General features: G+C 38.3%; 1 protein-coding gene across 1 annotated transcript in view; it reads left to right on the forward strand.

Moving 5' to 3' along the window:
• The window catches only part of LOC107692259 (C-type lectin domain family 4 member F-like), a 5478-nt gene extending 2879 nt beyond the window's left edge, over positions 1 to 2599 (forward strand). The window contains exons 3-4 of the mRNA XM_016491224.1: positions 2208 to 2352; positions 2489 to 2599. Of these exons, the coding sequence (XP_016346710.1) occupies positions 2208 to 2352; positions 2489 to 2599 (256 nt within the window). The remainder of the gene's footprint in view (positions 1 to 2207; positions 2353 to 2488) is intronic.
• Positions 2600 to 11650: the final 9051 nt, after the last annotated feature.

The raw sequence follows: 11650 nt of genomic DNA on the forward strand, positions 1-11650 counted from the left end.
TAAAGTGAGTGGGTTTGGGGATACCAGCTGCGCGTGCAGACACCAGCGGTGCATCCCTCACACTGGATACCAGACTGGAATACCGAAGGACTACCTTGAAGATCTGGGTGCAACAGACAGAACGTGAAAGGACTCTAGATGATCAGCTGTGATGTAACGGGACTCTGGACGAACAGCTGAGGCATGACGAGACTCTCGAAGATCAGCTGAGGCATGACGAGACTCTGGAAGATCAGCTGAGGCATGACGAGACTCTGGAAGATCAGCTGAGACGTGACGAGACTCTGGAAGATCAGCTGAGTCGTGACGAGACTCTGGACGATCAGCTGAGACCCAACGAGACTCTGGAAGATCAGCTGAGACGTGACGAGACTCTGAAAGATCAACTGATACGTGACGAGACTCTGGTACATCAGCTGTGGCTTGACTTGACTCAGGAAGATCAGCTGTGACGACTCAGGAAGATCAGTGGTGACTTGAAGAGACTCTGGAAGATCAGCTGAGATGTGATGAGACTCGAGAAGATCAGCTGAGACGTGACTAGGCTCTGGACGATCAGCTGAGACGTGACGAGACTCTGAAATGACATGAGCAGACTTTGACTTGGCAGACTTGACGTGAGCAGATGCAGGAACAGCAGCCATGACGGGACGAGACTCAGGAACGGTGGCCATGACGGGACGAGACCCAGGAACGGCGGCCATTTTGTGGAAAGTTTCTGATCATTTTGCAAACAGCCTCTGTGTTGGCAGCCATTTTATGATAAGTCTCTGGGCTGGCGGTCATCTTGTGGAAAGGCTCTTGACCGGCAGCCATTACGTGAACAGACTCTGGTGTGGTGCCATGTTCCTCCTCAGTTACATCCACAGTGAATACAGAGCCGCTTAAAATAAGAGCATAGTAGATATAAGTCCATAAAGTCCTTTAAACTACAATTGAACTTTCCTTTAGGGAACCATGATTTAATAGGCTCATTCAATCCAAAACGAAAAAAGTCCTTCAGCGCAACTTCTTTGAATGGTACACAATAGGATAACTCACGAAACTGCTGTACATAATCCTCGATCAATAAATCCCTCTAATGTAGACACAATAACTGATTAACCGGATCCATAGTGATCTGGATGACACTCAGCTGCTGGATCTGTAAGTGGCGAAGTCTTCTGTTACGTATTGCTCTGAGACTTGACAGGTTGGAGGTTCAAATGCAGCTTTATTGGGACAAACCAGAGACGTGATCCGAAATACAGGCAACAGGTCAAAACACAGGCAGGCAATCCAAACAATAGACAAGGCAGGAAACTCAGACAAAGGGTAAATCCCCCCCAAAAAACAGGCAAGAAATCAAAAAACCAAGAGACAAATCCAGGGAGAATGCTCAGAAATGCAGTATAACAACTAACAAGACTTCGCAAAGAATGACAAACTAAACCAGGCTTATATAAAGTGAGCAGACAGTGTAAATGAGCTACAGGTGCAGACAATGAGGATTGATGAGTCCATGCAAAGGATTATGGGAAATGGAATCCGGAGGTAAATGGTAAGAGTCTGGAATGGAGTGATCGTGACAAGTGAGATAAATTCAAACTGAATATGAACACACAATACAGTATACTGTCAGTTATTGTACATTAATTAATACACTACTAGTACAACTAACATAAATTACCCTTTTAATTTTGTTTGCACTCAAATTTAGTTCATGCCCTAGTAAAACATTTTTATTTCATATCAAGTATAGTTCAGACCTATTAACATATTTACTGACATATCGGTAGAGACTTACTGATATAAAAATTATAATTAAAGTTTATTTGGAGTACTACTTGTGCACAATGCACATTTCTTAATATTAAGCCTAAAATGTATTTTCATGTCACTATTGATGAGGATTGTATGATCTTTGAATAATATTGGCCTTTAAATACTAGATATTATGATATACCTAAAGTATACTTGAAATAGTTCCACTTTAGCACAATCAAATATACTTCAGTATATCTGTAGTTGGACTTCAGCAGCACTTCTGCATAATTAAAGTACATTGAGTACAATATTTAGCTGATACCAGTTCCGTATACTAAAAGTACAATTGCAGGATAATTTTATAAAGTGCATAAATATGTAAATATATTTGTATTATACTTAGCATGAAATAAATGTACTTCAAATACATTTTAGTATACTTATTTTTCACAAGGGATGGCTTTATCTGTGTTTATAGGTGGATGGAAGTGCCATCAATCCAGTCTTTACTTCATTTCTTCTGAGACGAAGAAATGGGCCGAGAGCAGAAAATACTGTACAAACAAAGGAGCAGATCTGATCATCATAAACGACAAAGAGGAACAAGTCAGTTTCTCTCTATCTCTGTGTGTGTGTGTGTTTGTGTGTGTGTAATTGTGGTGTTTAGTTTTTAGATTCAAGATAATGTGCTGAAATGGGTCTGTGCTCATTTTATAAATCGTTTTATTGTTTCACTTCTCAGGATTTTGTGAAGAACATTTCTGGTGATGCTAAAGTCTGGATTGGTCTGACTGACCAATCAGTGGAGGGCAGATGGAAATGGGTTGATGGCAGCAATGTGACCTTTAGGTGAGAAATCACTGAATTGAACTGATTATGTTTTAATAAAGGATTCTCACAGTCAGTATCATATCACACAGAAAGCAGCTCTGAACATCTAATGCTGATCTGTTGATGCAGGTTCTGGGAGAATGGACAAACGAATAAAATAGAGGAAGACTGTGCTCTAAATTATTCACCAGGATGGGCTGATTTTCCATGTGGCAACAAGTATAAATGGATCTGTGAGAAGAGTATTTTTAAATGACTCATTATGATACATATTTATGTATATAGTGCATTTTGAACATCTAACTATGTCTGTTAAATATCATGTCTTGTGTTTAGTAATTTTACCTGTTTTTATTTGAATAACCCTTTAATTAGGTTATTATGTTAAAAAAACTAAAATTAAGTAAAATAAAAACCATTGCAATATTACAACTTTCATATTAAATTAACTTTGTTTTGACACATCTTAAGATCCAAACTAAAATATGCATGTAAAAACAACAGTGATGTTTCTACGGACTGTAATAATATCAGTAATACACTGATATAATAGAAATGTCCAATACTCTTATCATGATTTTAGTTGTATTATTCAGGACATCAATGAAGTTAATTTGAACTGTGACGCTTTTTAAATTGAAATTTCTTGCAGCTTTTTTTTGTAACAACTACAGTATGACAATAAACCTACTTGACGATGATTTACTTGTTTTCAATAACTAACTGGCATATTTCCTGAACCACGTGAAGGGGAATATAAATGGAAAGTTGCATAAGCAAGTCTCATAAACAGCTCCTAATTTTTCACTCTGAATGAGAAAAAAAATAAATAATAAAATAACAAATTTCTAATAAAAAAAAAAAAAACTCAAGTACACTTTAATTAAAACTCCAATACACTTCTGTATACTGTAGACAAACATGGATTATCATATGTCTACGTCAAATTTCTTTTGAGAGAAATATTATTTTTATGGATTGGCCATTATTTTGTGCTATGAACACGTGATGTCTGTTTCATGCATACTGGACACCTGAGGGCGCCCTGGCGCAGAAAATCCACATACATATTACAGAAGAAATAGAACTCACACACTCCGATAAACCCCTAATATGGGACAAAAGCATCCAGGTATCATGTAACTGAATGACAGATACAGAAACGCTTTGAATTATGACATTCAAAAAGAACATTAAGACAATAAACACTCTACTGCAATTCATCCCATATCTGTTATTTACATTCGTTTTCTAATGTAAAATTCCATGAATTCTATTCTTTAGCATGACTCACACACTCCGATAAACCCCTAATATGGGACAAAAGCATCCAGGTATCATGTAACTGAATGAAAGAAGACAGAAACGCTTTGAATTATGACATTCAAAAAGAACATTAAGACAATAAACACTCTACTGCAATTCATCCCATATCTGTTATTTACAGTCGTTTTCTAATGTAAAATTCCATGAATTCTATTCTTTAGCATGACTGAGATTTAGTTTGATTCATTTTTCTTTACTGTTCATTATTCTCATCTAAAACAGGACAAAGTGTTCAAACGCACAGAAAAACTCCTGCTGAGATCCACGTGACACACTGATATAAAGATTGTGTTTATTAAAGGGGTCATGACATGAGAAATCAAATTTGCCTTGATCTTTTGGCATATGACAGGTCTTTGTACCATTAAAACATCCTGTAAGTTTCATAGCTTAAGACTATGACACACTACACGAGCTGAAACGATGGAATCTTGCGTCCCGACGCCCATTGTCGTTTACGAATCCCCACGACACCCTACGTCAAGCAAATCGTGTAGTCTGAACCGGGCATGACACAGACAGAGTGAAAGACTGGATTTTTTTTCCATTATGTAGGGTACAAGTGATTTCAAAACATTTCAGCCAGTTTATATATATATCGTGTAAGCCTATATATTATGTATGTCGTATAAGATGCATTTGGTTGAGTTACGCTGTGGTAAAGCGCTTCATTGTAGTACTACGGCGAGCAGCGCGAGCAGGACAAACAACAATGCATAATAATAACTATGACTGGGACTGTCATATACATAACATTATAATGAGAACACTATTATAATAAAACACTGTGAATTTTTAGAGTTTAGTTGCCGTGTTTTTGCACGTTGTTGCGTGAGGCACGCGTCCACAAAAGGGGTTCATTCAGAGCCGCGCAGACACGTTCGTGCATTCGGGGCACTTTGTGCAGATAGCCTATAAGTCGTAATATTAACGTTATGTTGTATAAATAACGAAGCATATTCTATATGAGATAAATGATGAGTTAAATCCCATTGATTAAAAACCTGCTATCAAATGCGTCACTCTACTGGTCATCTTTAGCGCGCGCAGCTCAAAACAGAAATGCAGAACATTAATAACTAATTATAAAAATTGTTGTGAATTCTTAGGGTTTCGCAGTCGTTTAATGTTAACTATCTTTTAATCAACACATAAAACATTATTTACCCGTTTGTATCTGCGAGTCATCCGTTACACATTTTCGCTTTGTGTTAACATCAGTATTTATGATTGTCGAATGTCTGACTACTTGACTCTTGGTAATGTATTTTGCCCCGCCCCCAAACATATGATTCGACTATCAGTCGACTATCAGCAAGATTCGAAAACTCTGATTTGACTATGTAAATCCTTAGTCGGGGACACCCCTAGTCGTTTGCATAAACACCGCCTCCAGAGCAAGACAACTATGCCTATTTTTGCATCATTGTATCGTTGTCACGCCCACAGGTGTTCAGTCGACGTGCAGCGAGTGGGGCTGCGTTCCACTCCACTTTGAGACACGCACTCGCGAACTTCCCTAAGCATTTCCCCTCGGGGGAATCCCCAGCGCCATTTTTAAGTGCGTTCCACTTCGTGAAGTGGACGAAGGAAGTTTATATGGACATACCCTCGACCCCTCGATTTTGTCCGAGCGAGTCTGCTTCATATGCACACTTCAGGCCACTCCACAGACCAAAATGCAACACGATTGTGACGTCATCGCAGATCGCGTTTAATTTATCCCCACCCCAAACAACTCTATAATATATAAATGCTTTTTTTTTTTTTACATTTATAACAGCCCAAGCATACCTTTATACATATAGAATGCTGCACCAAACAAATCCGCAAGGGAAAAAGTGTAAACAATAAACCAAACTCTATAGCAGATTCTAAGTGATCAAAGGCTTAGGACGTTCCAGTTCAGTCCATTGCAAGGGTTCCGCCAGAAGTGGGCACTCATGCAATGTAATCAATGACATACATCCGAGTAAACGAGACGGAGGGAAGTTTGCGAGTGAAGGGCATAAAAATGGACTGGAACGCAGCCTGGGTCTGAAGAAGTAGTTGTTTACAATAAGATTGCGATGCCATGCAGATGTGCCGTTCCTGGCTGTGGAAAAACAACATGTTTGAATACGCAGCCGAAAGGCCCCGGCGTCAGGGAAAAATGGATTCAGTTTATTTTTAGCGAACGTCCCAGTTACGTCAGTGTTAATTTACACGTGTTCAGTACATTTCACCAATGCCTGATTTGAGAACAAATCACAGTATGATGCTGGCTTTGCCAGAACACTTTTGCTCACCAACAATGCCGCCGCCAACTGTAAGTAACGTATTTCATGTAAAAACTACTTTTTAAAACGGTAATTGCAGTTTAATTCATAATGAATAATCACAGTGTTTTTACTTAGTTTACGTGCATATTGTTTTCAGAGTCCATCGTGTTCAGGTCCCGTGTTAAAAGATGTAGGCTGGGTACACAGCTGTCATTTCAAACCATGAGACCTACGTGCCATAACGAAGGTATTATTTATATAATCATACCTTGTGTCATCATAATTATATTCATAAGAAACTTAAAAGCTTTAATGCCTAAAACAGAATTATTTATAGTCCATATTTGTTGTAGTACTGCATAACTTTTAACAGAAGGAAACATTACATTGTATTTTCTAAATTTACAGAAACACAGACTGAGCAGTCAACAAAGCTTTCAGGTGTTGATGTCACCATACCCGGACTACTTCACAGCCTTTTACTTCAACATTTGCTGAATAAATTATGTTATTATACGCAGGATAATTGTTCGGTATCATTATTTAATCACATTGGAATCAAAACTAGGAATCGAAAAGAATCGGAATCGATAAGCAGAATCGGAATTGATCAAATTCAAACGATACCCAACCCTAGTCATCGTTGAACATTCCCTTCCCATGTCCACTGCTCCAGTGATAGTTGAATTGGCCCAGAGTCTTGCGCTTGATATAAGATAGCCTTGGGACAAATTCAACTATCACGCACCACATCCTCCTACGAGTTGGTGAATGGCCTGGGGTGTACTTTTTCTGAAAGGTCATTTTTTATTCGAAGAGGTTTCCATTTTCCTTCAATGTGGATGAAAGCAAATGCAACAGCAAAAAAAAAAAAAAATTGCAATGTTGATAAGCTATGACCATGATGATGAAAAGAAGGTGGTGGTAGAGCACCTGGGGTTCTTAGAAGCTTAGAAAGTGAATGCTGCCAGCTTGGAGAAGTCACTCTGTAACTTCTTCATGCAGCATGAAATACCATGGGAAAATCTGGTGAGCATTATGATGTAATCCTACAAGGTCATGAGAGGAAGCAAGACCTGCCTCGAGACCAGGATTTGCAGCACACACTACCCAACACTGCTGGACATAGATGGAGACTCCTGCCATCACATACATCATGCAGCAAAAAAATGTGTAGAGCCCTTCAACAACTTTCTTGAACAGCTGTTTGCAGATCTGCACACAGATCATCAGTGGTCTCCAGATCAGGTAAAAAAAAATGCATTTAGTATGTAATTCAAATTTAGTATTAAAAATGCATTTAGGGTGTGCGATATGACGGTTTTTGATTGTGGACAATTAAGTTCAAGTTAAAGCTGTTTCACAATTGCATGTTCATTAATTGTTTCATTGTTTAAACGCTTAACCAAAAAAGATATGTAAATTTACTTTAAAAATTATTTTGGCAAAACATCTTAATTGTAGTGTCCTAAAAGGCATAATTATTAATTATTGAATTAAACACTGTTTGTGTTATTGACGCGCACATGCACTTCAGATACAATTTTCTTTCTGTTACAGATCGCCCTGTGTGGAGGAATCACAATTCCTAAAAGGACATTTGATCGGTTGTCCAGGACAAAAATGTCGGTGTTTACCCAGGACCTGGCAGTCGTTATTTTTGGACGTGAAGCTTTGGCCACATCAAGTCTTACGGGCAAGAAAACTTTATTTTCTTGATGTTAACAGGTTACAGCTATACTGAAAAAAACGGTGACAAAAAATTGTGCTTCATGTGGTAGCATGTAAATACATTTATTTTATTCAAGTACAAAATGTTATCTCCTTCACTGCAAGTATTTTTTTTTTTAAATAACCTCCACCAGAATTTGGTGATTTTTCACCCAAATGTCATGGCCCCCCAGAATATTTTGTTGTATGTATGTCTGCACAAACAACACATCAAAATAAAGTCCAAACCTTTGTATATGGTTGTATATATGCACTGATAAGTAAAAACAATAGTCATAATCCTTAACTTGACATTTATTTTTAGCTTTCAGGGAAATGTCCTTCCATCACATTTTATGTACACAAGTATGCAGTTTTTCTGAACATTTATAGTTTTGATTTTGTGCCTTGGTGTTTTAATCCAGCATTTTGTAATGCTATATCAACAATATGCATAAAAATTGTGTGGATGGGAACCCATCTATTGATGTTGTACTAAACACAGAACATTACATTTAAAAAATAAAAGAAATAAATACTATATATATTCTCTCCATGTCTCTTTACTTTACAAATTTATGCTGTGGATAAACCAGTGGCGCTTTTTAAATCAGGTAACAGTGATTATCATAGTGTAGCGGACTTGACCCAGCACCACAAATGGACTACCGTCACCAGGCTCTTTGGGGAAGCGAGTTTATTGACAGAGGACAGACAATTAACGCACATGCCTTCAGACTCGCTGTGGATGCAAAAAACACATTAGTACCGTCCTCCTTAACAGCAACTGCAATTCGTATACACAGATTTGTCTATAAACATACATTCTGACATGAAAAGAAGCTCACACATTTACTGCACTCAATGACATTTCCGCAGACTCAATCCACCAAAAATGTAACACTTATTAACATGGAAGTACCCACGCTCAAATTTGGTGCGCAGGCGGCAACATGAAACGAACATGTGTGTTCATAAAACTCTGAATATACATCAAAATCATCAACAGGTAAATGCATGCTTACTCTTTTCAGTTTCATAACACCTTTATGATTAAAACTAACTCTAAACTTCAACTAGTAAAGCATATTTTCACTCTTTGATGCATGGCACTGCAGAGTCACAGTCTGGCTGTTCTGAGAAAGCAGGCGCGACCGGTCCATTATCAATGACGTCACTCCCAGAATAACTCAAAATATTAACGATAAACAAAAATACCTATTTTCAGGGTGTCCTTAAAAAGTATTAAAAGTTGATAACTCAATTTAGAGAAAATGAAGGCCCTTAAAACGTATTAAAAAGTCTTAAATGCCATTTTCCAAGGTATTCAATTTTGTATCATCTTTTCATTATGTATATTTGTCGAATAGTGGGGTTCTGTGTATTTTATTTATGGAATCCCGCAAGATTTGACGTCATCTGTTACGGCGCTCACTGACTGACTGCGCCGCTGCTAGCGTGATAGCGCGGGGCTTGTTGATCCCGCTCTCGCTGAATTTACCGCACGCTCCCATCCGCTCCCACGATTTTTGTGTCCGCTCTCGCAAACATTCTAATATTGTATATAATTTTCGCGCAGGCCGCCGCTATCAATATGTGGGGTATTTAAATCCCCTTTGAATGAGCGCTCGCAGTCGTAGTTCACTTTGGCGATCGCGCGCGCACTGTGTAAAGGGAGCACATCCTACGATAAAATATATTTGTCAATGAGCTCGGGATCTTTTAAACTGTTGCCATTGGTTGATTTTCCCCAGTGGGTTAAAGGTTTGAAATATTGCATAAATTACATTTGGCTGAAATGCTTGTACTGAAACATTTTGCATTCTACCTGTAATAAAACTGTGCTAAATGTTTTGGACCACACTAGTAGGAAGCATTTGAGCTGTGTTTATGATAAATGTGCATAACAGTGCAATCATAGTATGTTTAAAAAAGTATGCCTAAGATTCCCGGATGGTCTACTACTTCCGGTTAGAATTCAAAGTGCAGATCAATGCAAACTCTAACGGCTAATATTGCCCACAACACATTGCGGCACGGTGGATGAGGATTCGATTAGAACTACAAACACGCATAAAAAAAAAATGTTAAAAATCTACAAACATGGCGGATATACACGACCGACGGACAGGTAGAGAAAGGGATTTGAGTGCTAAATAATCAATGTCTAACCTGACGAAAAATATTAATTTAATGTTATCCACGTTATATTTCATCTGCAGCAACACTGTGAACTTTTATAATACGTTTGGTCATTAACTTTTAAATGCATCATTATGCAAACACATGAGCAGAGTTCTCGGCATGGTAGACCAAGATCATGACTAGCAAATCAACGTGTCTCTTCATTTCTCTCCAATACGGTAGGAAATCAAATTAAACGAAATGTGGATAATGTTAACTGTGACAAGATGATTGACAGGGCAGTTTAAACAGTTACAGAATGCACGTAACTAAGCAACAGAGCATCCGTTAAAGAAGCAGCTATGACGAAGTAGTATGTCCCAAAGCTTCCCTACTATTCTGCTACATACTCAAAAGTATGTACTTTTTCTTCACAAAAAGAGTACATACTTTTAGGGCATTGTATAAGTAGGCGAATTGGAACGCAGCATATATTATTACATGGCCCCGTGAAATACTTGATGCTGATTGGTCAGTTACAACATTCTGAGGTATGTTATTCTATATATATATATAGTAGGCACGCTTTGGGACATACTACTTCGTCAGAGCTGCTTCTTTAACGGATGCTCTGTTGCTTAGTTACGTGCATCCTGTAATTGTTTAAACTGGCATGTCAATCATCTTGTCACAGTTAACAACATCCACATTTCGTTTAATTTGATTTCCTACCGTATTGAAGAGAAATGAAGAGGCTCATTGCGTGTCTTTCACGCCGAGAACTCTGCTCATGTGTTTCCATAATGATGTATTTAAAAGTTAATCATTAACATATCATTATAAAAGTTCACAGTGTTGCTGCAGATGAAATATAACGTGGATAACATTCAATATTTTTTTATCAGGTTAGACATTATTTTTCACTCAAATCCCTTTCTCTACCTGTCCGTTGGTCACACATATCCACCGTGTTTGTAGTTCTAATCGAATCCTCGTCCACCGCGCAATGTGTTGTGCGCAATATTAGCCGTTAGAGTTTGCATTGGTGTTTGTAGTTCTAATCGAATCCTCGTCCACCGCGCAATGTGTTGTGGGCAATATTAGCCGTTAGAGTTTGCATTGATCTGCACTTTGAATTCTAACCGGAAGTAGTAGACCATTCGGGAATCTATGATTTGGGACATACTAATATGATATAATAGATAATATGATATGATAGTATGCGAATTGGGACGCCACATCAGTCTCTTTAAAGGGGTCATATGATGCTATTTTTCCTTTCTCTTTGGAGTGTTACAAGCTCTTGGTGCATAAAGAAGATCTGTAAATTTGCAAAGACTAAAGTCTCAAATCCAAAGAGATATTCTTTATAAAAGTTGAGTCAACCACGCCCTCCTAAAACGGCTCGTTCTAACACGCCCCCACATGTCTATGTCACGATGTGGGAAGATTTGCATAACGCCGCCCAAATGTTCACGCAAAGAAAGAAGGTGTAACTTTTATTCTCGCTGTAGTATTGCTGCCGCCGCCATGTCGTGAATGCGCTGTGTGCTTCGTTGTGAAAGCGAAACTACTTTGTTTGGCCTTCCAAAAGAGGACGATATCACTTCGTCATGCCTGGAGCTGATCCGTGCTGGTTGCTGAGGAAATAC

The sequence above is a fragment of the Sinocyclocheilus anshuiensis genome, unplaced genomic scaffold (genome assembly GCF_001515605.1).
Source record: "Sinocyclocheilus anshuiensis isolate Anshui unplaced genomic scaffold, SAMN03320099.WGS_v1.1 scaffold998, whole genome shotgun sequence".
NCBI classification, from domain to species: Eukaryota; Metazoa; Chordata; class Actinopteri; order Cypriniformes; family Cyprinidae; genus Sinocyclocheilus; species Sinocyclocheilus anshuiensis.